General features: G+C 42.6%; 2 protein-coding genes across 7 annotated transcripts in view; one reads left to right on the top strand and one right to left on the bottom strand.

The window, feature by feature from the left end:
* Window positions 1-21,133, top strand: part of AGO2 (argonaute 2, RISC catalytic component) — a 46,972-nt gene extending 25,839 nt beyond the window's left edge. For 2 of the 6 annotated variants that reach the window (XM_014965322.1, XM_014965321.1), the window contains 6 exons: window positions 2,047-2,137; window positions 3,318-3,512; window positions 4,638-4,772; window positions 5,988-6,089; window positions 7,390-7,589; window positions 7,942-21,133. In XM_014965322.1, coding sequence (XP_014820808.1) covers window positions 2,047-2,137; window positions 3,318-3,512; window positions 4,638-4,772; window positions 5,988-6,089; window positions 7,390-7,589; window positions 7,942-8,050 — 832 coding nt within the window. In that variant the 3' untranslated portion in view covers window positions 8,051-21,133. The remainder of the gene's footprint in view (window positions 1-2,046; window positions 2,138-3,317; window positions 3,513-4,637; window positions 4,773-5,987; window positions 6,090-7,389; window positions 7,590-7,941) is intronic. The other 4 variants (XR_001414444.1, XR_001414443.1, XR_001414441.1 and 1 more) reach the window with 4 other exon arrangements.
* A 941-nt stretch (window positions 21,134-22,074) lies between these two features.
* On the bottom strand, window positions 22,075-25,880 carry LOC106902142 (chromatin accessibility complex protein 1-like). Its single transcript, XM_014965323.1, has 3 exons — window positions 25,725-25,880; window positions 24,101-24,227; window positions 22,075-23,147 (listed from the first exon to the last, which is right to left on the bottom strand). Exons 1-3 carry the CDS (start codon window positions 25,857-25,859, stop codon window positions 23,002-23,004), a joined length of 408 nt encoding a protein of 135 aa, XP_014820809.1. The 5' UTR covers window positions 25,860-25,880; the 3' UTR covers window positions 22,075-23,001.
* Between the last annotated feature and the right edge of the window lie 362 nt (window positions 25,881-26,242).

Raw genomic sequence — 26,242 nt, 5'->3', positions numbered from 1 at the left:
AAGCCATCTGCAGAGAGGAAGAGGGTGTTGTATTGTAAAGAACTGGAGAGGAATACTTGTTCCAGCTGAAATATATAATGAAAATATTATTATTGCAGTCTGACCATTTAATTATGCAACTTTTCTTTGAATGAAAAATCTACAATTTGCATGGAGTTTTCAGTAACAAATAGAGACCATCTTGAATAGTGATGCATTTTCCTTTTTAGTTTAATTATGGTCAAGATTCTTCATTTTGTTGCACGTCCTAACTTACACAGACATTTAAAAAAACAAAAGCTGGGAGGAGAAAGCTCTTAATTGGTTTCCAGGTCCAGTTTATCTTGCAATTTTCTTATTAGTATTACATTGATAAGTTTAATTATACTGTGACTATGTTCTGCGAAGTTGCTTTGATACTATTGAATTCTGTAGCAGACCTGTCACTGAATCCCTGCTTGTAATTAAATGGGAGTAAAATAAATATCTTACTTGTAGAAAAAGGAGGGACTCTGCTGTTAAAAATTGTTTGGTTTGTGTATCGTCTGAAATATCCTTAAATTGAAGCTTTTAATCAGTTTTACTGAAAAATCAGTGACAAGAAACGCTAGTGGAAGAATGAACAAAATCCAGCTTGTTTTGTCGTACCTGTGCAGGATAGACAAGGCTAGCATAAAGAGAAATAAAATTAATTCTATAAAATTATTTCAATCAAATTGAGCAACTAGGCTTCCGTGTCAGTAAAAAGATGGAGTTTTTACAATCCTTGCATTTCAAGTTGTAGAGAGAGCTCAGGGAACAACCTGCTACATCATTCTTGGGAGCCTTCTTGAAAGAAGTAAACATGCTGTTTTGCACAGATAAGCACATTTTCACGTTGTGTTTAGGCTGGTCTGAAGGCAGCTGCTTAAAAATAATCCAACAACAAGTAGTTCAGGAGGGAAAAAGAACACGTTATCGGAAGGACTATATATTTTGTGTATCTTGTAAAGTTCTGTTTCTTGAAATAAAGATGCCCAGCCTGGGTAATGTGCTTTTGGAGGCTTCTATTGAAGCAACTAAAAATCATCGTGCTGCAGAGCATGCATTCCAAAAAAGGCACAGAGGGGTTTTGGGGGTGTTTTGTTGTTGCCCTTTTCTAAAAAGGAGTTACAGATACTTCTGTGGAAACAAAACAGAAACACACACACACCCCCCATATAAATAGCCTTATCCTGGATTCATAAACATAAGTTCTCTGTTAAATGGTGTGTGCTGACAGCAATAATGGGGCCAGAAAGTTGAATTCTGCTCATTATACCAATGAAATATGCGTTCGTGAAAATAAGAGTTAAATAAAGGGGAAAAGCCAAAATGGCATAACTACACAGAACACCCAGACCTCCTATAGAACTGCTGGTTTGGGTATTTAGAACGTAACTCTTTAATTATTATTTTCTGTTGGGATGGGAATAGAACAGTTTTTTATCGGTATAATTGCATCGTAAGTTATATTGTCATAATTACCTTCAAATTCCTTTTTGGAGAAACTCTGAAAACAGCAGAATCTGTCCATGTTATCATTCCCCTCCAACATCTACATACACATGAAAAAATTCTGGTGGCCTAAGATCTCCTGTTTACAAGTGTATTATTAAGGAATAGAGTTGAAACTTAAAACTTCCAATGTAACGTTTTGGTGCTCTGTTCTTGATGCAGGGGATTAATATTTTAACTTAAATGTTTTAAAAATTTGAAGCATAGTTTTAAAAAAATAATCTTTTTTAAAAAATAATACCTACGATGTCCATAATTTTTGTAGTTCTTTACCAGTGCTGGTTTTTTCTTCAGAAACAAAATCACAGCATCTGTAGGCATACACAGTCCTTACATTTTCTCAGGTGCTGTTTAGTGCCAAAGAATCAAATCTTACTCTTTTCTGTGGTCTAGTTAATAAAGGCTGCATTTCTCGAAGTTAAAGAAATGGATTTCTTTTTTTTACTGATTTTTTTTTTTAAATGAAAAGTAATAATTATCTATTTACTTGAGTTCCTTGCTGCTTTTACAAATTTGCCTTCTCTTTACCAGACCACCAGTATTTCAACAGCCCGTCATATTCCTTGGTGCTGATGTAACTCATCCGCCAGCGGGAGATGGAAAAAAGCCTTCCATTGCTGCAGTGAGTAAATTCATAATGATCTTTAACCCCTGCTCTCTCCTGCTGCTCAGCTCTAATGTGTTTTGGTACTTTCAATTCTTTCGTGGTCCATTTCTCCTGATTGCCTAATTATAGTATTATAAACTATTTTTCTGCAGGAATCTAATGAAACTTCGGAGAGCTCGCTCTCATACTAATTACTTAAATTACCTTATAAAATGCCTGAGATGCTAATACACAGAGGAGCTTTTCTATTAGCTGATACTTACCAGCAACTTCTAATAAGCTGATGTGTGCTTAAATCTGCTTTTTCAGCAGCTAAAAATGTTAAGAATTATCTGTTGCTGATGGGGGACGAGGCTGACTCTGTTGTGGGCTTTGGGGGGTTCAGGCTTCCTGACAACACGATAATATCTTGGAAATTTGTGGAATATCTTGGAATATTGTGCAATAATATCTTGGAAATTTACTCCTTTAATATATGTGGAGGGGCTTTGCCTTGCATTATGTCAAACACTTGTCACAGCTGCTCTGGCTTAGGTAATAATGAAGATCTTTGGTGACAGGATGTGCAGGGCTTAGCTCTGGTGCTAAATAAACAAGAAAATACCTGTTTATAAAAGTTAGACATCTATGTCCAGGGAAAAGCAGGTGACAATGTCCTTAATTGCGATTTTTGAGATAAAGAATTTGGAATTTTTTTTTTTGCTTATATTTAATTCCATGCCACTTTAAAAATACATGAATTTTGAGGTTTCATAAACAAAAAATCCTTAGTGAGAGGTGTCTGTCTGGTGTGGATGTTTCTGTGGAGCTTCCCCATTTCAGTTTTACAGATTCACCCGCAGTGTCCCAGAAAGGGACCCTTGGTCTTCAGGCATTCAAATTCCTGTCTTGCAGTTAGAACTAAATCAATGGTGTTATGGTCTCAGTGCTCCAAATTGTATTTGTATTTTTAGCTGCGTGTAGGTGCAAACAGGGAATTAAGTTTTTAGATTTAAAAAAAGGTTTTGGTTTCAGCAGAGTATGTTACCAAAGGTTGACTGAACTCAGAGCTCTTTCCCAGCACATCATGATTCTGATCTTCACTTGGTCAACCCTTAGTTTGCAAGATACAGTTAAAAAGGGCATTTATTTTCACGAAATACCTTTATTAAAGTCTTGTTAGATTTGCTTGGATACTAAGCATTTTTTTCAACAGGTTGTAGGAAGCATGGACGCTCATCCTAACCGATACTGTGCCACTGTTCGCGTCCAGCAGCACCGCCAAGAGATCATCCAGGATCTGGCTGCCATGGTCAGGGAGCTGCTTATTCAGTTCTACAAATCGACCAGATTTAAACCAACTCGGATAATCTTCTACAGAGATGGTGTTTCCGAGGGGCAGTTCCAACAGGTTATATTTTTTCTTTTGGAGATGGCTTTATGTAGTTTTCTGGTAGTAGATAAAGTTTGATGTGATTGGAGTTACGAAAAGTACGCTCTCAACAAATCTTCCCTTAATAAATTTGTTGGATTCTAACCAAGCAGAGCAGGGAAAGTGTTTTCATACTTTTTCATGACCTTCTTCAATACTTTTTTCCCTTTAAAATACTTCCCTTTTGCAAAAGTAAATGACAAAATATAGTTGTAGCACGTGATTATGTTCAACATCTGTGACCTATTTAAGATACATGAGTCAAACTGGATCCTATAGAACATGGACAGTAAAGAAAAACTAAGTGTGAGCTTATTTTCCTAAATTTTTAACCAGGATTAGTAAATCCTGTATTTCCACACTGTCCCTTTTCGTTCATTTCTGCTAAAATTCAACAATCCCATATTTTATGAAATCTATATATCTTAAATATATTCACATACACTTTCATTTCCAGTATTTTTATATGTAAATTAAAAGATACAGATCTTAGTCAACTTCTCAAAATCCAAGAGGAAGGGAGTAAAGGTCACTTAGTAAATTGAATTAATATAACTAATCTTTGTATGGACTTTTAATATTTTTTTCCCCACTGAACACTGTTTTTCACTGAATTTTTAATTTCTGATTAACGCACATCCCAAATTGTTGCTTTTTGGTTTATTGCACTTCCCCCTCTCTCAGTTTTTCTTGATGCCTTTAGTCCTGCATGAGAGTTCCCAAAGCTGGGACAGAGTATGCAGTTGAGCAATTCTGGATTTTACTCCTTGTACTAGTCTGAAAAATAATTGGGCTGTTGTATATTCAAAAGCCTAATTAAATGTTCATTTGTTTTTGGCAAAGTTAAAAAGATTTTGACATAGAGCTTATTAGTGTGAGCCTCGTGCTTGGAGCTGAACAAATATGGAACCAGCTCTTGCCTGGCTCAGGAAAACTGGTGATCTAATTTGTTCTCATTAAGTGAAGAAATTAAGGTTTGACCCTGCAACGCTTTGATATCTCATTGCTCTGAGCCACAACGTGAGAAGGAATGTGATAATTAAGAGTAATCTGTGCGATGGCTGTCCTTCATATTTATCACACCTCTTTGTGTTTCTGCTTCAGGTTCTCCATCACGAGTTGCTGGCTATCAGAGAAGCGTGCATCAAGCTGGAGAAGGATTACCAGCCTGGCATTACCTTCATCGTTGTGCAGAAAAGGCATCACACCAGACTCTTCTGTACAGACAAAAACGAGCGGGTATGTCCTAATTGTGACCAGCAAATATCTATCAGGCAGCCAAGTTACCTTTTACTGCTTATTTAAGCAGTTGGAGACTTTTTTAAAGAACTACATAACATAGTGGGTGAGATCTTTCTGCTTGGAAAGGAAAACCTTCATTTTCTGTTTATTTTCTGACTGTTTATTTTCTCTCCCATATCATAAACTGTCAGCAGGATGTGCTTTTCAACAACTCTGCCCACCCTTTTTTAAGCTCATCAAAGTTTTCAAGTTTCTTTTCAGTTTTTCTAGTTTCCAGATCCTCCAGGACTGAGATTGGTCTGAGTGGTGTAGGGTTTAAAATGTAGATATCTTCAAGAATACTTTCTTTTCCGTTAATGCTACATTTAAGTTATTAGAGGTGTCTAATCTCTTAGACACTTGGATTTTGGTTTTGGGCATATCAAGTGTCACAACACATTATTTATAGTACTTAAATCAAATTTGAGTCCTCATCTCAATTTGTTTTTTTAAGTGAGTGTTTCGTAGTTGTTTTTGCATCTGTGTGAAGTACATCTAGAAATATTTGGTTGCTCCTTTCTAGGTGGAGAGGAGACTCCCCGAGTCTAGGATGGAGTCGTTGCTGTAAATAAGAGTTACTAATTGCAAGCTTCTGTTCACAGACAGGGTTTTTCATGTTCTTTTTCCTTTTATCAGGCTTCTCTGTGAGCATTGGAAGCCCACTAGGCTTCAAGGCGATAATTAATAACTTCTAATGCTGCCATAGAGGTGGTTTTTATATTGATAACATGCTGGGATTACAGTTGTTAAGTTGTTTTAAAATAAAGAGTATTTTTAAGTGTTTTTGAGGGAAGGAGAGGCCTGTCTTACAGCGATGTTTATACCTGGAAGAGGATAATCCAAAGTAAGTTACAGAGGAATAACCTGTCCTGGAATGGGAAGGTGAAAAGAATTTGACAAATCACGTGTAGGAAATTTTTTCTTTAATCAGAAAAGCTTATCTTTGTAGGTAACTTCTAAGAAGATTTTGCAGCTCCTCTTTTATTTTCCCTCCATAACAGAGCACTCCAGATTTTCAGCTGAACGAAGTATCAGGTTTCCTCACTCTTTCTTGACTTTTTGCTTTTTACAGATTTTTTTCACATACTTTTTTCTTGTGGTTTTTTTCCTTATTATACAGCTGAAAAGAAAAAGTGTGGGCCTTAATTGTATTTGCACTTTCTGTTCCCACAGGTTGGGAAAAGCGGGAACATTCCAGCTGGTACCACAGTGGACACAAAAATCACCCACCCGTCGGAGTTTGACTTCTACCTGTGCAGTCACGCTGGGATTCAGGTACAGCCTTCTGGGGGGTGCTGGCTTTCAGAGAGAGCTCTGCCTGTTGCTATTTCTCACATTCTTTGAGGAGCAGACAAACGTTCCAGCTCCCATCTGTGTATTTGGGCTTCTCATCTGTGCCATCCACTGCGCTCCTCTGCCATCCTTAAAATCTGAAAGACATAATGAAACATTAATGAGAGATGCAGCACACCCTGTGCGTTTAGTTTGTTTTGCTTCTCTGCTGTCTGTGCTGCTTTGAATGGTCACAGAGGATTTGGAGTATTTACAGAGCTGCTTCTCCCATTAAATTCTCCTGAAATGGGCATCCAGTTACTAGGAAACAACTCAATACAAGAGAGATCTGGAGGTGCTGGAGCGAGTGCAGAGGAGGGCAACGAAACTAGTGAAGGGCCTAGAAGACAAATCATATGAAGAGCGGCTGAAGGAGCTGGGGCTGTTTAGTATGAGGAAGAGGAGGCTGAGGGGAGACCTCATCACTCTCTACAACTACTTGAAAGGACACTGTAGAGAGGTTGGTGCTGGTCTCTTCTCACAGGTAATTAACAATAGAACGAGAGGGAACGGCTTCAAGCTCCAACAGGGGAGGTTTAGATTGAACATTAGGAAGGAATTTTTCACTGAAAGAGTGGTCGGGCATTGGAACAGGCTGCCCAGGGAGGGGGTGGAGTCACCATCCCTGGCTGTGTTTAAGGGATGTTTAGATGCGGTACTGAGGGATATGGTGTAGGGGAGGACTTTGTAGAGTAGGGGAGATGGTTGGACTCGATGATCCCAAGGGTCTCTTCCAACCTCAATGATTCTATGAATACATTTAGATAGTGTTATTGTAGTTTCACATTTTCTTGTGATTTCCTCTTCCCAGTCAGAAGCTATTAATCAACAACAGCACTGAAAGTCAACATTTTATACTGTCTATTAAAGCATATTCAGTAGGGGCACAGGTTAGGTTGCTGCAGGCTATTAATGTTTTGCTTGAAGGTACTTTCTGTGATGGCTTTTTGTCAGATCCAAGTTTCTCGAGATGAAAGTGCATTTTGGGAAGATCATTTAATTTCAGTAGCAGGGATGAAGTTCTAGCAAATGCAATCCTGCCTGAAAATGCAAAGGGATTGGTTACGTGGGGAGCAAGGAGGGAGGTGGTTTGCCTTTAAAAAGGAAAAATTTGCCCAAGTATCAAGAATTGCTCACATGATTTTTGAGGAAGCACCCAGTGAATACTGCAATTCACCTGAGAGGTGGAAATTTAAAGATTTGTTTTTTGAAAGGCTGACATCCTGTGTGATTTGCCTTCAAGGGAACGAGCAGACCTTCTCATTACCACGTCCTCTGGGATGACAATCGTTTCTCTTCGGATGAGCTGCAGATCCTTACCTACCAGCTGTGTCATACGTACGTACGCTGTACCCGTTCCGTTTCCATCCCTGCACCAGCATATTACGCCCACCTGGTTGCCTTCAGAGCCAGGTATCATCTGGTGGATAAAGAACACGACAGGTGAGTTGTGTGATTTTCAATTATTACAGAATTTGAAAGAAATTCAGGAAGGAAATGGGCTTGTGAATTCTGGGGTGAGCGGTATCCCCAATTAGCAGTTTGATGGTAAATTTGGTTTTAACACTGAATTATAGTGGGGGGGGAAAGCAGAAGTTCCTGTGTGCTTCTGTGCTTTTTGCTGTTTCAGAACTTCAGTGGTGGTTTAAGGGTAATTAACTTTTGACCATTCTGTTCAGATGAAACGAATGATACGCAAACATTGTACGCGAGGAGAGGCAGATGAAATAGGCTTTTACTTCCTTCCCCCCCAAACCTCTGTTTTGTTTTTCCCCTCCCCTCCCTTCTCTTTCAGTGCTGAAGGAAGCCACACTTCGGGTCAGAGTAATGGCAGAGATCATCAAGCACTTGCTAAAGCAGTTCAAGTTCATCAGGACACCTTGCGCACTATGTACTTTGCTTGACATGTTTTAATGTTTAGCGACTCAGTACAATCCAGAGGTGGATTCACACGAGACCAGCTGCACTTAGACCAACAGTTGCCCGAGCTACAGTGACAGCCAGCAATGAGTGATGCATCTTAAGTTTATTTTATTTTTTTTCCCCTCTGTTTGCAAGAAAGCCTTCCGTCCAAAATTTCAGTCTTGATCATGAACTGCATTCTTGTACCAAACCCCGCTATTGTTGGAAATGTGGTTTGCCAAAAAAAATAATCTCTAAGCTGCTTGGTATAAAACAGACCCATATTTTATAATTCAATCGAGAGCTGTGATCTCAGGGCTTAGGGAAAAAAAAACCCAAACCCAACCCACAAAACTCCTCATTCAGTTTGCTATTCAATGAATCGCTTTTAATAATTTGGAAAGACCTAATTCCTACTAAATTTTGATGGGCTACAATGCTGTGAATGAGCTTTTAATACAAAGAAAAGCAAATCTTTTTTTGACTATTTATGAAGCCTTGATTATTCTAGATGCATTTACAAAATTTTTATTTTCAAGAGAGTGACAAAATCCTGGTTTTCAACTGTCTTATAAAGATTCTTCTCTGTGTGTCTAAGGGCAAATGTATTTTCTGAAGCTTGTTCTTGAATGTTTTTTATTGTGCTGCATTTGAAAATGTTTTTCATAGACTAAAGAAGAATTTTAAAAAACAGAATGAACTTGTACCTAAGCTTTTACTAGGTCGTTAGATTGGCAAAAGAAAATGTGCCATTTAAAAAAAAAGAAAAAAAAATTGTAAAGAATTTTTTTAAAATCATACTGACAGCTAACTTTAGAATTTGTCATACAGGACTGTGACACTTACTTTCCAAAGTCTCTAAAGAATACGGGTCTGTGGTGATAAATCCAGTACAATCCTTTTTCACTGTTGTTTGAGTTAATGTAAATTTTATATATGTTTCACAGTATTAATGTGATAGACTAGATGCTATTATTTATTTTTATTTACTAAGGAGTGCTCATTATAATTCTGTTAACATATCAAGAATGCTTTGGAGTTAGAAATGAAAACCTTATGGTGGGGACAGTACTATTCAAATGCAAAAAAATATGCAATTCACTTGGCTGTGAGAGTTGAGGGATGCGTCCAGTCTGTGTCGTAGGGCTTGGAATTGGTAGAAAGGCTCTTTAAGCCTGCACACAACGGAGCAGGTTTTACCTGTGCAGTTCAGAGACGCACACGAGACCGACATCCTACGTTCATTCAAGCACAAAACAATTGTATTTTATTTATATGTTGAGTATTGGTAAAGCAGGAGCTCCGGTAGAGGAGAGCGGCTCACTGTAATTTAGAGGAAAGTCAGAGAATCTATGCAGTAAAGATAAATCTTAGGAAACTGAAGTTTACTTATGAAGGGGGAGGTTGAAACTCTCTTCATTATGCATAAGGTCAATAGTAAATGGGAGAGTTTCGCCATTCTCTTAGGAGAAGCATTAACTAGAACTGATAATTACCAGACAAACGCTTCTGTTAGTTTGCACACTGGGTTCATTAAAAAAAAACCAACCATAATACATATATAAACCATTGCACTAATCCTGATGCCACAAGGAAGTTTAGAAGAAAATGGAAAAAAGCCCAGGAAACTTGTTTATGCTGACTTGATTTTTGTTTATTTTTCATAACTGAAATAACACGTTAAGAGGCAGGTTCTGTAAAATTTCTTTCTCTTCCATGGCTGTGTTTGGCTTTGTCTCTTCCCTTCTCTCTCAGCAGATGCTGGGTCGCTGTTGTGAATACATTTACCTCTAGCCCCTGGGCTGGGCGAGTAGCTTTAACCAGGAACAGAGCTCTGTGCCATACAGACCACGACCCGTTGCTCTCCAATAAGCTAGAAAATGCCCAACTTTTGCTGCATAAAAGAGTTTTAGGTACATGAACTTGTGCGAGTTCAGATCTTCGCCTCGGAGCAGCGCGGTGGCTGTTGGTGGTGTTCAGGTGAAATAACAATGTAAAACCTATCAGTAGATGAATTGGGGTGATTTAATTCGGTGATTAGGGCTGCTGGGTAAGATTGTCTTCTTGGTCGTGGTTGTGTAAATCCAGATGTAAAATTTTGGTGGTTTAACAGGAAGCAAATTTCTTTTTTTCTTATCTTTCCGTGTCCCAGCCCGGTTGTACGTACCTCCCCTGAACTGCAGAACCCTTCCCTGGTGGGCACGTTGCCCTTCTCTCTGCATTTGCTTGAGAGGTTGCAGATTTCCATGAAAATTCTAATTTGATGGAGTTTTATATAAGAATTATTTTTTTATATGAATTATTCTAAAAAAAAAAGGAAAAAGATCAAGCCGTTTAAGGCGCCGTTTAGTTGATTTGCTGTTTGTTACGCAGAGACCTCTTGGATGGGAAATTCATCCCTCCTCTTTCTGGGTGGATCTGGAATGATGGACTTCCTGCAGGTGGTCAGATGGGGCGAGGAGGGCAGAACCTCTCTTGACCTCAGATCTTATTTCCCAAGCAGATGATGGGACTTCTCTGCCTCCTCTTTGGGCTGGAATAGTCGTTGCAGCTGAGAAAAGGAGTTTTTGTGAGAAAAGGAGTCTTATCCAGACCCTTCATCTGAGAGTAGCTGTTGTCTGTGTATCCTCTTGGAACAAACAGCAATTTGTGTAGCTTTCCCTGAGTATGAAGAACTTGGGATGGTTTATGTGCATTTCAGGCCAGGGACATTTTTACCTTTTACAGATCTTTTGAAGCCTCTTGATACTGCTAATTCTTTATGGCTTGATTTCTCCCTCCTTTCCCCTCCCACCTCCTGCAAGCGGTCAATTAGTGAATCATTTAAAGCATTTTTCTATTGAAAAAAAAAATAATTTGATGAAGTGTATACTTTGAAAAGTACAACGTGCTAGAAATCCAGCAGCTCTTCTTTCTGGGAATAACTTTTATATAAAAAATATATAGTAAAAAATGTCTCTTGTCAAAAAAACCAAACCCCAACACCCACTATGAACACCTAAAACCCTACTCTTATTATTATTTTTTCTTACCTCCCACGTGTCTTGTAAGAACAGCAATATCTCAGGTAAACACAAAGCTCAAGATGTCTCTGTCTCACCCACGTTCCTGCTGTTGAAGCCACAGCTGAGGTTGACAGTCAGAACCACTAAGTCACTATGCAGCTCAGGTCAGCAATAACCAAACGTGCGTTACCCTCCGGCAGTTGGGGTTGGCTTTTGGGGTTTTTGGGTTCATTTTCAGCCCGTGGAAAGGAGTTGGGTGGCTCCTGCTGCACGAGAGCAGGGACCTCAGCCCTTGAGTTCCTCTTGCTCTCCATTACCTTCCTGCCGATGACCAAATTTTGCTTGAATTTGGTGGTCGGTGCAGGTGGTCCTGGTGCTCAGTGGTCTGAAAACTGATCATAATTCCACCCCGGTGACAAAAAAACCCTCTTATTCCCATGGAAGGTGTGAGTGGTGGGATGGACAAACTGACCACTCCCAGCACTGTTCCTTTTGCTTTAAAGGAGCGTGCTTGAGAGATGAAGAGATACTAATGAGTTGGTTTTTTGTATCAAAATGGTAACACTATTGAAACAAAAATGCTCAAAGGCTGAGGCAAGTTGTAGAATCTCTGTCCTCGGAGAAGCTCAAAGTTGGCTGGAGAAAGTCCCCTTGCTGGACCTGCATTTGGGCTGGACCAGACATCTCCAGAGAGTCCTTCCGAGGCACGTGGTTCTGGAGCAACCCCAAAAACCCAAGAGGAGCAAAGCACGAAATGCTCCTGGTGGGAGGTGAAAAATAATAGCGACCAAGAGAAAATACTTAAAAGTTGTCTTTTTTAATTTTTTTAAAATGTAGGAGATAGCAAGTCTAATTATTACATTCTTAGTTTTGGAAATTTCCTCTCTGGTGGCTGAATCCTATAACATTGTCCACTCCACCTCTTCCTCCACCCAGAAGACACAGAGTTGAGTCAATCCCTGAGAGGAAATGTCCTGTTGGGACCTGTTTGGAAGCGGGTGGGTTTGTCTCTGCCTTATGTCAGGGTGGCATTCAAGATAGCCCTATGCAATCTTAACACTCTTATATATGCACTGATGGATGGAGTGAGATCCCTTGGTTTTGTTAGAATTCCTTATTTTGGCTTGGTTTGGGTTAGAGTATTTCAGCAACCGCGTTTGGCTTGATGTTACCATCAACGATCTGTGTTAGGGAAGCTTTGGTGGATTCATTCCCTTGTTTCTAGATCTGTCAAGTTTTGGGAGAGTCGTCAGGGAAGGGTGGTGTGACTTAAAATGTTGGAGCCAGCACGGAAAACTTAGGGGAAACTTTTATGCTTAAAACAAGAAATCCATAATAACTATTTTTTTGATCTTCACCCAGGCCTCCAGGCAACGCTCCCTGATCGTAAAAGCCAAGAGGTTGTGAAGGTTTGGCTTTAATTCTGACTCCATCAATAACTCCTCCAGCCTTTGTCCATTTTTTAACGTGAGTTAATGCTGTTCAGATGTCAGTAGATAATTTTTATAACTAAGACAAGAGAGACTATTTCCACAAGAATTTTAAATTTAAGCTTTTGGTGAGGGTGAGGTATTAGGTTTGTGCCATGCCCAGGTTACTTTGTGAAAAGATTGAAGTTTCTGATGGAGTGAAGGTGGTTCTGAAGCTTTTGTCTAAAATCCTACGTGTATTTACACAAAAGCTTTCTGTTAAACAGAAGCTTGTGGCCTGGAGGGGTTTGTGCGTCGCTGCCAACGCTGTTTCCTTTCCTGCAGCAGTAAATTCCTCAAACACGGTGGTCGTTGGTGTCTCACCTCCAGAAACCCTCTTCCTCGTGCCAATGGATCCCTGAAATTTAACTGGGAGCAAGGACCAGGGGTAAGGTCTGTGTTAACAGCCCCCCCCAGCCAAATTCATTCGATGGCTCTAGGCTTTTTACTCTTACATGCAGATTTTGAGGAAGAAAATGGTGATATTTTGAGGTAGAGCAGGTTGGTTCTACAAGTCAAGATTATTCAAAACTTACTCAAAACTACAGGTGCTGGAAATGCAGGAGTGGGACCTTTGGAGGTTGAGATGGATGCACTTGGCTCTTGACATAACCCAGGAGCATCTCTGATGGCAAAAATAACCCATAAGGGACTTTTTCCTTTTTCTTTTTTAAGAGAACTTTTACACGTTAAATAAACGAATGTAAAAAAAACCTCTCAGTATTTTTCACACTCGATACCGGTGTAATAAAAACACATTTTTGTCCTGTTTTTTTAGTACCCTACTCCTACAGTAGCATCTCTTTTTGTGGATTTTTCCTGCCAGCGTGGCTTTCTCAATTTCTAATGCAGGACAGTACGTTGGTTTGATTTTTTTTTTTAACTTTTATATTCCAGTTGTTAACATGCTTCCTGAGGCATACATGCAGTCTTTTTCTAAGGAAAACTTCAAGTAGAAGGTAATTGCACTGATTGTTTTTGTGTGTGTTTTTTTTTTTTAAAAAAAAAACCCTCCCTTTTTACTGTAAAACTTCCTTTTTGCATCTGCTGTAGCTGTTGGAAAATACTGTAAATAGCGCTATGTAGAAGCAAATACTGCAATGCTGTGGACACCATTCCTTGTCGTCCTTGTGTGGTTTTTTTTTTTTTTTTTGGAATACTGCCATATTTTATTTACAGTATTGAGATCTGAGCTTTGGTTTTTCAACGTTGTTGGACTTGCCGTTCGCGTTACGGTGTGAATCCGAGGGCACAGTTTGCTTTATTGCAGTGGAAATATTTCGGGTTCTTCTGTCTTTATAAAAGTATTTCTTCCTCCTCTCCTCTACGTGTGTTTCTCCCGCAGAGTAAGGACAGAAAGGCAGGTTTTAAGCTCTTATTGTTGTCAGTGCAAGGTTCAGATGCTGGTCTCTGATGGCACTTTTAGATCTCAATAACAGCATTAATGTCACATCTGGCGATCAGCTGTAGCTGTCGGCGTTTTCCATCCTTCTTCCAGCATCTGACTCCTCTAGTGTCATATGAAGAAAAACCCATCTTTGTGGCAGAATTAGTGGAATGACAGGGATTTGGGACCCGTGTTGGGATGTTTTGCTCTCCGTGGGCGTGGGGCTGTGGATGTGTTTGTGCTCTGAACTAGGAAATAGTGTTGTGTCTCCGGGTGCCCGCACGAGAAAGTCATCGCTCTCCCATCCATTGTGCTTCTGTGACCCTTGGGGACAGGAGGGACCCACAGGGATGCGAACCAGCAAGTTTTGTCTCCTGTTTCTGAGGGTTAAAGACTGGAAAGATGCGTTTCCTCCGAGATGGTTTTAATCCAAAGGATTTGGGGTGGGTTTTTCTGCGTGTGCTCGGTGTGGCGCGTATTCAGCTCAGTTTAATGTGCTTCACTTGCTTTTTTTCAGTGTTGTTTCTTTGCCTGAAGTGTTAAGATGAATGTAATGGCTTGGCCAAATCACTACAAAAGGTGGTTTCGTGACACCCTTTAGTGAGCAAGCAGCTGCAGTTAAAGGCTACCTCCTGTACTCCTCCACAGATGACTTCATTTTGAAAGGGAACCTACTACACAGCAGCCAAAAAACCCTCCCAAACGAACTCTCCTTTTACTGTTTTCTTGCTGCGGATCTCGTGGTGTCATACTGTGATTTTGGAGGCTGCTCCTCCCTCCTCCTGTCTTCCTGAGGTGTCGGTGGGGCTCGTGTCCAGGCGAGGTACTCAAAAGGTGTGGGAGATGGGGAGGAGAAGGCACATCTGGCACCTTGGCTTCTCTGGGACCCGGCCCTTCCCTCGCTCACTTTCTAAAATACTGTTGTTTCCAGTGAAAAATGTTTTCATGTTTTTTAGCCATTGCCCAAAAAACGTCGTGCTTTCACTGCAAATGACATGAAGGTGCTTGAAATATATTTTGAATCTGAGGCAAAAAAAAAAAATAAATTACATATTGGAATATTTTTTAACGTATTTTTGTAGATAAGTTGACGTGAGACTGTAACAGTGAAAATACTATATTCCCTGCTCAGATCATAATAAACTTTAAAATGGAAAAAAAAAAAACAACAAACCAAAAGACCAAAAAAACCAACCCCAACGTTGAGCATGTTTATATTGTGAATATTTAGTGTCAGTTTTATGTGCGAAGCCTTGGCTGTAGCTCACCCTTGAACTAAAGGTGCTTTAAATGACCTGAACTGAAACTGTAGAAAACTGTGTTCCATACATCCCCTTTTGTTTACAATGAACCCAAACAAGCTTCCTCCTTTCAGAATGAACCACTCTGCTGACAGAAATACTACCTGGTGAAGCCCAACGCGCAGTGTGTGGTTTCATAGCAGTGTTAGAGATTAGTGTTTTTTTGTCTTTAATTTTATTTTATTTAAAATAAGTGGGCTTTATGCTATGGACGTTGGCATCTCAGAAGCAAGTGTTGCTGGAATTATATGCTACCTGCAATTTATCTTAATCAAACTGTCTTAATCTTTGGGTGTAGACACTAATGAAGTTTATTGATGACAGGGGGGGTTGCTGAAGGTCTGAGGTTTCTGGAAGCCAGTTTTTGTTGAGCAATGGGGAGTGAGCAAATAAATCCACTCACTAGCAACCGAATGGGGCAAAATCTTGAAGATTTTGTTCAGTTCTCAGTTAGAATTTTACAAAGCTCCCCCTAAAAGCCTGAAGTGCAGGGTTTTTCAGAAGACGTTTCACTACATCTTGTGTTGTGGATCCGTAGACACTATTGAGGTCGCTGTGGCCTGGAAGGGGTTTCCCTGTGCTCAATGTGCTTCTCCATGAGCATATCCTCATTTTCCTGCCAAATTGCTAATTAAGCACTGGTTTCATCCTCCCTTATCAGGGTTGGAGTGAGGGCAAGGGTGGTTGCTGAGTTTGGAGGTGGGAGAGGTTGGAGAGGGTGAGTCTGGGGAGCGTTGGCAGCGCTGAGAAATGGGAGCCACGGCACCAGATGAAGGGTGAGGACTCCCTTCCTCCCATTAAAGAGCCTCAAAGGACTCATTCCTTTCAATCTGTCCTTGGAGTGGACGGATGCAGCTTAAAACTACCTGTGGCTGCTCTTCAACCAACCCACCCACCCATGTTGTCCTACAAAACCTAGTACTTGTGTTACCCATCAGTATTAAAGGGCACATTCATTTCTATAGGGCTCTTAGCAGCACACACAGATTTTAGTTCACTTGTTTCCCCCACTGTCTGGATGTTTTACTCATCTGCTTGAGTTTTGCTATTTTTTTTTTCTCCCTTCTATAAGCACAGCTAAAATACCTGCTGGAATAACGACTGTCTAATCAGCAGCAGGGATTACAGGTAGTGACTAACCTGGGATTTAGCCTAGGAATTGTCCCTGAAATAGAAATTTAAACTTTTCCAGCCATTTTCTAGGGTTTTTGGTGGGTTTTTTTTGAGCGTGCTTGGCAAGCAGGAATTGTGGAAAGGTCAGCAAACAAGCTTGGGAATTTCTAATCCCCTGGCTGGTGCTCTTTGTATTTGCTTTGTTAGGTTAGATTTCCTGTCGGGGAAAAAAAAAAATAAATACCCTTAATGTGGACTCTGTGCTGTATTTATCAGCTTTTCCTATTCTTAAATCCACGACCAGAGGAAGCTTCTCTCGTGCCAGTACCTGGAATATTGCACATTTTTGCTTGCTTTGCTTGATTCAGAATCTGTGTTTTAGGGGCACCCCAAAATCTCAGCGCCGTGGGCGTGTGCCGGGGGTAGGATCCGATCTGTCGTGTGTCACCGTCGTGTTACAAAGAAGTTTTTCCAGTTTTCACCAAAGTTAATTCTGCATCAACTGTGCGATGCTCAGATCCCGCTGTTTCTGTGCTGGGGGGGAAAAAAAGGTATTATCAACTAAATCTGTTGTTCCTGATAACTTTTTTTCTCATTGGACTTAACAAGACTGAGCCCTTAAATTGCTCCTCTCATTTACGAGTCACAACTTGGTGATTTTATTAGAAAGTAAATAACCCCTCTCTAATTGCCTGACCCACTCGAATCTTTAATTGATCTTCAGTTGCCCGGCACTGGGGAATCCCCAGTATCCTCTGGGAAATCCCTCCCACCACCAGATGGGTGCATTTTTTCCAATACTTTGGGAAAGGTTTGGGGCAGGAGAAATCGTTTGAGTACCTGGTGCTGGGAAGGGTTATTATCTGCTTTCCCTTAAGGAATAATTGCTGGTAGACCATTTGGGAGAGCAAGGCATTTGTTGAGGGAGGGAGGACGAAAAGGGGAAAAAACACCCCAAAACTAAAACCTAGAACAAGACACATGGAAGTGTGTGTGTGTGTATATACACACATATGGTAGTGGAAGGAAAGGGAGACTCTTCATAACAGATCTAAAAGGCAGTATTTTGCTGGAAACACCAAGCACAGTCTCACAGTGCTTCATTAGCCATTAGCTCGTTAGTCTTCAATCCCCAAAGTCTCCACATTTTAGGGCAATTCCTAAGTAAAGCCCCAGGTTTCTGTGCAGCCAAGTGGTTTAACTCCATCTCGGGAGGGAGGTGGAAAACAGAATGTATTGATTAAATCCATATTATTATTATTAATAGTAGTAGTATTTTTGTCCTTCACTTTGGTACATTGCAGATTGAACTGACACCTGTTAAGGGTTTTAATCTCGTAATTATTTTTTTTATAATTATTTTTTATAAAATAAGAGGAAAAGAACCAAAAATCAGTTCAGAAATTTCACGTTGTCAGCGTTCCCTCAAATCCGAATGCTTTTACGACTGTTTCAAGTTTGCTTTTTTTTTGTGTTTTAAAGGAAAAAAAGAAAAATTCAAAAAGATAACGCTGTTAAGGGCCTCATTTCAAGTGGTACTAAATGTTTGTGGAGTAGTGTGTGTGTGTGTGTGTGTGTGTGTGTGTGTGTGTGTGTGTGTGTGTGGCTGTACTAAGGTGTCTGGTGACAGAGATGCCCTCGTGCTGGTTGGGTCAGGGCGATGCTCCAGGAGGTGAAGAAGCAGCTGCAGAAAGAAGCCTTGGCTTTGACTTGTTGACTTGGAGATGTGTTGACGGTGCTGTGGGGTTCCCCAGGTGGCATCTGAGGGTCCCTCCATGTCCCTCTGCCACCAGGAGCTCCACGGAGGTGTCTCTTGAACCCACCAGCCCCATCTCCCTCCCATAGTTTGACCTTTGCCTGACGCCGCTTTCCGTTAAGCCTTAAGGAAATGATACCTTTGTCAGATTTCTTATTGTTGTTGTTGTCGTTGGTTTTCTCAGAGTCTGCAAAAATACTGTTTTTTAAGGAGAGTAGCTGAACTGGGAGAAAAAGGAAGTTTTCTCACCCGAGGGAAGAAAGGGAAACTGGTGGATCTCTCTATACTGTGACCCATCCTTCGCGCCGCCCGGCCCCGTCGCTCGCCGGAACCCGGGCTCTTTCTTGGCATTTTTACCCAGATCTCAGCTTTTTCTTATTTTTTTTCTTTCTTTTCCTCTCTGCCGGTGGTTGAACATTGTCTCCTCCCTTCCCCCTGCTTTAGGAACCCTCTGCCTGAAGGAGGAGCAGGGTTTAATGCTTCAATCCACGTGGGGAAAGGAAAAGCTGCTCTTGAGTTCCGTGCTCGCTTTGCTAGTGCCATCCTCTTCCTCTTCCACTCACCTAGAACCCTTACTTAACACATTTGAAATAGAGGCAAAGAAAACGTTGGGGACCCAGCTTGCTTTTTTTTTTTTTAATTATTTCTCCTTTTTTTTGAATTTTTTTTATTTTTTTCCTGATTTGGATCTACCTCACGTCAACAGTTGGGTGCTATTTGACTCAAATTGTGGATGAGATTTGGCAAAAAGCGACCAAACGGCGCGAGTGCCGCGCTCCGCCAACCAAAACCTCGGGGTTTAGTGTTTGGGGACAACAAATATTGTATTTTGAGTTTTATACTTTGTGCCTTTGTGGTTTTTGTTGGGTTTTTCTGTTTGTTCCCCCCCCTGCTCAGTGCGTAGCAATCAAAAGTCACGGTCTTAATTAAAAAGAGCAACTGAATTTTAACCACAAAGTTTTAGGGAGAAAAAAAACCCCACCAAATGTAGTTTTAGCAAATTTTAAAATGTTTTTCTGTATCAAGTCAGAAAATCAGTATCACAACAGAACTAGGCAAAGAGAAATAGCCAATAAAGAGGCTTTTTTGGGAATATATAATCCTGACCCTTGGTATCTACATCTCGGTGTGTATCGATCTGTGTCTGCACGGACACACACGGGCAGGAGGAGGGGGGTTTGGGGGGGTGTGTGCATGTGTATATACATATTTTTATATATATGCATGTGTATATTTATATATATGCATGTATATATATATTTATATATATATAAAATGAAGGGATGGATGCGCGAGGGGAAGGGAATAAAACATCGACTTTTCCACTGTTTTCTACAGAACAGTTTACAACTTTGTGTAAGTTTTTCTACTACGTGAGCCTTTTTTACTTCAAAATGATTCCTTTTCTGGAAGCTTTTTCAGTTGTGATGCTCTATCTTGTTTTGAAATTTAAAAAAAAGAACAAAACCAAAAAAACAAATGGGAAAAAAAAAAATCGACTTTTTACCGATACCTAAATACAGAGGGGGAATCTTTTTTTTTTTTCTGTAGAATTTGTATTTAGTTTAAAGAAAAAAAAACTAATAACCTATCTATGGAGTTGTAAAAGCGCTGACATTCCATCGTGGCAGGATTTCAAAGCTCTTTTCTAAAGGCTTTCTGCTGCAGAGAGACTCGAACACGAGGAAAATGCCTCTGTTAAATGTGTTTTTGTTTGGTTTTTTTTATTATTATTTTAATAAAACTGCTCCATCAGGTCTATACTTAAGCTATATTTTCTAAAGCCTAATCATCCTTTAATATGCTGCGTATGAATTATCAGCATGGTTGCACTTTCTCAGTAATAATGTATGCCCTGCTAATTGGCTCCCGGGAAGGACTCGTTAGGTTTTTTTTTTAACGAAACAAATAGTACTTTGGGCAGAAGGTAATATTTATAGAGGTACCTCAAGACAAAAAAATTAAAAAAAAATTAAAAAAAAAAATAAAGAGCCTGAATATGCTGCATTTTGTTCCTTTAACATTTTTCATGTAGCATTTGTTTGCTTTTAGTTGGATTTTTTGGGGGGGGGGGGGGAGAATTACTAGCTACCTGGTTTGCTTTTTTTGGGGGGGGACCCCAGTAGTGTCTTGGACTCTGTTTTTTCTTGCTCTCTCTTGTAGAATGTCGTACCCGGCCTTGGTTTCATGCAGTTGGTTTGTTTTTTGGGGTGGGGGGAATTGCCCGGCACCGTGTATGTGAAGGGGAGGGGGGGACCATAAGGAAAATAACGCTTTACGTCGACTTGAGGAAAAGGCTACTTATATTTCTAAAACAGACAATACATGTTCTTTATTCTTAATTAGTCTTATTTTTCCCTCGTGCTGCTTTCTTGACTCTTAATTAGGAGGGGACGGACGGACGGACGGGTCATTAATGGAGGAACAACCAAAGCCACCCAACTGACCCAGTTGGTCGATGTTTTTTGGGGGTGATGGAGAAGTGGTGGGACGTGGGCTCAGTGTCCCCAACCCCCCCAATGTCCCCAACCTGCCCCAAATCAGAGCAGGATCCCTCCCTCTCTCCAACCCCTCCTCTACTTCTTCCTTTCCGAGTCCGTAAAAACACCAAAAAAACATAATTAAATCTAAAAATCTGCAGAGATGGGGAATTTCTTTGTTGGGAACTGTTGAAGGAAGCTTCAAAGGCTGTGAAAAAAAAAAACCCGAGCATTTATTGTCATGTTTTTAAGCTTAGGTGGGTCCTTTCCCGAGTTTGTTTTACAGCTTGTTAAGGTAAAATAGTTTGCACTACTTTTGCAATAAACTCATGAAAAACCCTAACAGTTTCTGTTTTGGTTTCTTACTGTATAGATCTATACGACTAATACTAAAGAATTTTAGCATAGTGTTTTTCACCTCAGAACATAAAGACTTGTAACAAAGCTCAGAATGCTGTAATTCCTGACAAAATAATGATGTGAATGATATTTTATAAAAAGTTATTTTGTATGGTGTCAATTTTTGTTTTTGCCTCATAGTATGTCAATAAAATAAAATTCCTCATCTTTACAAGTTTGGCTTCGATGGCTCTTTCTTCAATTCTGCCGATTTCTGCTCTCACTTGTCCATTGTAAGATTTTCTTCAGTTTTCCAGGAGCACCCAGCGGGGACGGATTCCTGCCCTTAATGAATTTTCGGTGGTGAGTAGAGCGGAGCGGTGGGAGGACACCTCATCCTGAGAGGTCCTTACTCTACGCCAAATTTTGCTCTGTCAAATTGTAATCTAAATGTAAAGGTGCTGCACGGGGTGTGTGGGGTTATTCCTGGGGAGCAGCTCTGAGGAGAAACACCTGGGAGTCCTGGTGGACAATAGGATGACCATGAGGCAGCAATGTGCCCTTGTGGCCAAGAAGGCCAATGGCATCTTGGGGGGCATCAGGAAGAGCGTGACCAGCAGGTGGAGGGAGGTCATCCTGCCCCTCTGCTCTGCCCTGGGGAGGCCCCATCTGGAGCACTGGGTCCAGTTCTGGGCTCCCCAGTTCCAGAAGGACAGGGAACTGCTGGAGAGGGGACATTCAGCCGAAGTCCTCGCTGGGGATTAGTGAGCTGCCAAAATTCACCACAGCCACCTCCAAGGCCTTGATGTGACTCTTTATCAGGGAATGTAGGGATAGGATGAGGGGGAATGGTTTTAAACTGAAAGAGGGGAGGTTTAGATGAGATCTCAGGAAGAAATTCTTTGCTGTGAGGGTGGTGAGACACTGGAACAGGTTGCCCAGAGAAGCTGTGGCTGCCCCATCCCTGGAGGGGTTCAAGGCCAGGCTGGATGGGGCTTGGAGCAACCTGGTCTGGTGGGAGGTGTCCCTGCCCAGGGGGGTTGGAACTGGATGGTCTTTAAGGTCCCTTCCAACCCAAACCATTCTATGATTCCCCCCTGGAGGGATGGCCAGCAAGCGCTGCCCCCCTACGTGACTGACCCAGGCAAGAACCATGGAAAGCCTCTGCGTCAACTGTTGCTTTTCATACAAAACATTTATTTTACAAAGTTGCGTATAAAGTTCCACACAGGGCGGTTACCATTTCTATAGTAAAAAAACCAAAACTATATCCCCAAAACAAAAAACCAACCCCCCAAACAAAAACAAATGAAAAAGCCAGCTCCGTCGCTCACGCGGTAAAAGGGTCGCTCATTCTCAACAAGCCACATCTAAGAGACTTCATGGTGTGGTTTGGTGGAACACCACGGCCACGCTGCAGAGGTGGAGCCCAGGAGAGCAAAAGGTTCCAGCTGTACATATTTATGTTATCTAACCTGTGTTCTTTTTACCACCACAGCCCCAGAACCACACGAGCTCCTGGAATGGCTCATCCTCTGCCCTGTTCCTGTGCCCATGGGGCTTTTCAGGCCACCCCACAGAAGCAGCTGTTTTTACAGAAAGACCTTTTTTTTTAATAGTCTTGGTCCACAGGTAACACCCTGGCACCGTCCCAGAGAAGCCAGGGAGGGTTTGATGGGTTATGGGCTCCCCAAGGAGGCTGAGGACAGCAGACACCATGTAAAACACCTCCCCTCACACCTCTTCTTCTGCTCCGAGGAGAAACACAAAGTGTGGGAGAGGCCTCCCTTGAGTCAGAGACTGAAAAGCTGCCCACCCGTAAGAAAAATTAAATTTGGATACTGATTGTCTGGAGAAGTCACTTGAAATCATCTGAAGCAAGTTCCGCCCTCAGGTTCACCTCGGGCTCTTCTCACCCCACCACGTTGCCGGGGGAGGAATCCCGCTCTTCAACAAGTATCAGGTTCAATTTCTAAACTTCTTAAAGCAAAAGCAGATGGCTCAGTGTATAAATATATCCAGCAGCTGGATTCTCAGTCACAAAAATAACATCCTTTTACACAAGAGAAAATGGATCGACTATGAGGCCGTTCTCCATCGGTCTTAAGATCCAACATCTTCACCAACAGTTTCGTCTTCATCCTCTTCCTCCTCATCCTCTTCATCATCTTCCCCCACTTCTCCATCTCGCTTCTCTTTTTCAAGCATTTTTAGGTATTTGCTAGCCAGGATCTTCTTTGGCAAGATATCTGGAAGGTAAAATTCTTTCTTTTATAGTCTGTTTGAACACTTAGATTGCCTCATTAATACCAGTGCCTCCATACCACTAAGGATATGAAGTAAAACGGAGGCTTTGTTAAAAACATTATTATTTAAGTGAATACTGAATTAGGAATAAGAGGGAACTACCCCCTTACAGCACAAATAACCACAGATAAGGCATGTATTTTACAACTGATTACTGGCAAATTGTCTTTACTATCTGCTCACACACATGATTTATTTGATGTAAACCAGAGCACTCAATTACCCAACTGCTTTGGATTCAACAAGCTGTTTCCATCCTGCAGAAACAGGTTTTCTGCATAAAGGTAAAATATGTGCTTGGGGCAATAATGATGGACCTGAGACAACACAGAGCTGTGTGCTCTGAAAGTACAGCCATGGGGAACTCAGACTGGGCTGGGAATATCTTATTCTCCCCCTACACCCTGTGCCAACGCCTTTTTCCGAGTCAAGCGTTAGAACAAAAATACAGGTATCAGTAAAAAGTGTGTGTGCATCCACACGTGTGTGTAACGTATATATGTAAAAAAAAAAAAGGAATGAGGAGCCATAGGATGAGTCACTCAGAGCAACAGCTTCCAGATTTAAATGTGTAATTTTGGGGCCACGTAACTTCTCAGCCAAAGATGCGCAGCAATCTCGCGTTACGGGCTGGAAGCTTTCAGAGGGAGCTGCTGGAATTCCAGAAGTGCCTCAGGCAACGTGCTGAGAACTCCTGAGCCTCCTGTCATTTTGAAGCACCAGAAAAATCCCCATTCCCAAAGAAATGTTTTCAGTGACGTAGTTGCTGAGTTCCAGTTGAATGCTCTACAGGAGACTAATGACCAGCAGAACTGTGTCCTCACAAAACAATTCAATAAGAGCAAAATTTCCTTTTCCAAATTACACACTGGATTTACCCCCACGCTATAGATACCTGCAAGGAACTGGAAGGTCTCACACTCTTCTGCAGTATGAGACAGGTCACTGTAAGTTAGAGCGTTCTTCTCCTTGCCTCTGCCATGTTTGTAGGAGTACGTAGCCAAATACTGAACAAAAAGTTCCTACAAAATTAAAACACAAGTCAAACTATGAATTCACACATACAGCTGCCAGCAGTTTTCTTTATTCCCTTTTTAAAGGCACAAATGCCACATTTAACTGCACGTATTTGACACTTTGTGGAGAGATGCACTAATTTCAGAAGAGCTGAAGTTCAGGATATAGTTGCCTCTCCTTGGAGAACCGACTGCAGGTTTGGGTTCTGGTACATCACTTAATTTGTGCTGCTTTTCGACACTTCCCACAGCCCAGGAAATGACCCTTGGGATGAGAAAGCAGCAGGGTATCATTTCCACACAGGCTAATTTGTATTAATTGACAGTGGTGGAAATAAGAACCTCCTGCATTGCTCACAGACTCCTGGAGCTCAGCTGGATGGGAAGATGCCCAAACCCTCAGCAAGTTTGCCGATGACACCAAGCAGTGTGGTGTGCTCAACAAGCTGGAGGGAAGGGATGCCATCCAGAGGGACATGGACAGGCTTGAGAGGTGGGCCCGTGTGAACCTCATGGAGTTCAACCAAGCCAAGTGCAAGGTCCTACACGTGGGTCATGGCAATCCCATGCACAAATACTGGCTGGGCTGAGAATTGCTGGAGAGCAGCCCTGAGGAGAAGGACATGGGGGTGTTGGTGAATGAGAAGGTCAACATGAGCTGGCAACATGTGCTCACAGCCCAGAAAGCCACCTGCATCCTGGGCTGCATCAAAGGCAGCGTGGCCAGCAGGGTGAGGGGGGGGGAATTTCGTCCCTCTGTTCCACAGGTCAGACCCGACCTGCGTCCAGATCTGGGACCCCCAACACCAGAAGGCCATGGACATGTTGGAATGGGTCTGGAGGAGGACCACAAAGATGATCCAAGAGCTGGAGCACCCCTGCTGCGAGGACAGGCTGAGAGAGCTGGGGTTGTTCAGCCTGGAGAAGTCTCTAAGGAGACATTACAGCCCCTTCCAGCACCCAAAGGGCCTGCAGGAGAGACAGGGAGGGACTCTTTATCAGGGAGTGGAGCCACAAGATGAGGCGTAACGGTTTTAAGCCCAAAGAGTGTAGGTTTGGGTTAGATATCAGGAAGAAACTCTTTCCTGTGAGGGTGGTGAGACACTGGAACAGGTTGCCCAGAGAAGCTAGGGCTGCTCCATCCCTGGAGGGGTTCAAGGCCAGGCTGGATGGGGCTTGGAGCAACCTGGTCTGGTGGGAGGTGTCCCTGCCCAGGGCAGGGGGGTTGGAACCCGATGATCTCCAAGGTCCCTTCCATCTACCCGTGATTCTACACAGCCCTTTTTCCACAGCGAGAGACCGACGCCTGAAGCTCGATGGCCGCCGAGCGTTGGGCCCTGGCAGCGGGGGAAGTCCCACCGGCCGGGGACGAGCCCGGCACCGACACGGAGGGAGGCGGGAGCCCGGCCCTGAGGCGGCGGCCCCTCAGGGAGGCGCAGGCCCAGGCCCGGCGGGGAAGGGCGCGGGGCCGGCGGAGATGGAAGGGGAAAGGGGAGGCGGTACCGTGGCTTTGGCGGTGAGGAAAAGCGCGTCCTGGTTGATGCTGGAGACCTCCGGGGAGCTCTTCATGATCACGCGGATCCGCGACAGGGGCAGCGACACCAGCCGGTTCTCCCCGCCGCTCGGCCTCGCCGCCATCTTTTCCCCCCCCGAACCCCGGCACCGGCTCCGGCCCTTCCCCCCAGCCCGGCGAAAAATGGGCGGTCGCCGCGGCCCGCCGGGAGCTGTAGTCCCCGGCCGCCATGGGGGGAGGACCGGCGGGACTACAGCTCCCAGCAAGCCGGGCGGAGGGAGGACTACAAGCCCCAGGGCGCTCCTCGCCCTTCTCCCCGCCCTTTCCCGGCGGCGGGGCCACCGCTGTTCCTGAGGTGGAAGGCGGGCGCCGTGAGGAACCGGGATGTCCGGCTGCTGGTACCTCGGGGTAGGGGAGTCTCCTCTCCCTTTCCTCCGTGTTCCCAAAGCGCCGGGAAGGGCCTGAGCGTTCCCCCGGGCCGGCCCGGCCCCGCCGCCTCGCGGGGGGG

This window comes from Calidris pugnax, unplaced genomic scaffold (genome assembly GCF_001431845.1).
Source record: "Calidris pugnax isolate Ruff unplaced genomic scaffold, ASM143184v1 scaffold41, whole genome shotgun sequence".
Lineage (NCBI taxonomy): Eukaryota > Metazoa > Chordata > Aves > Charadriiformes > Scolopacidae > Calidris > Calidris pugnax.
The sequence above is the reverse complement of the archived record's forward strand: the minus strand, read 5'-3'. Positions and strand labels throughout refer to the sequence as shown.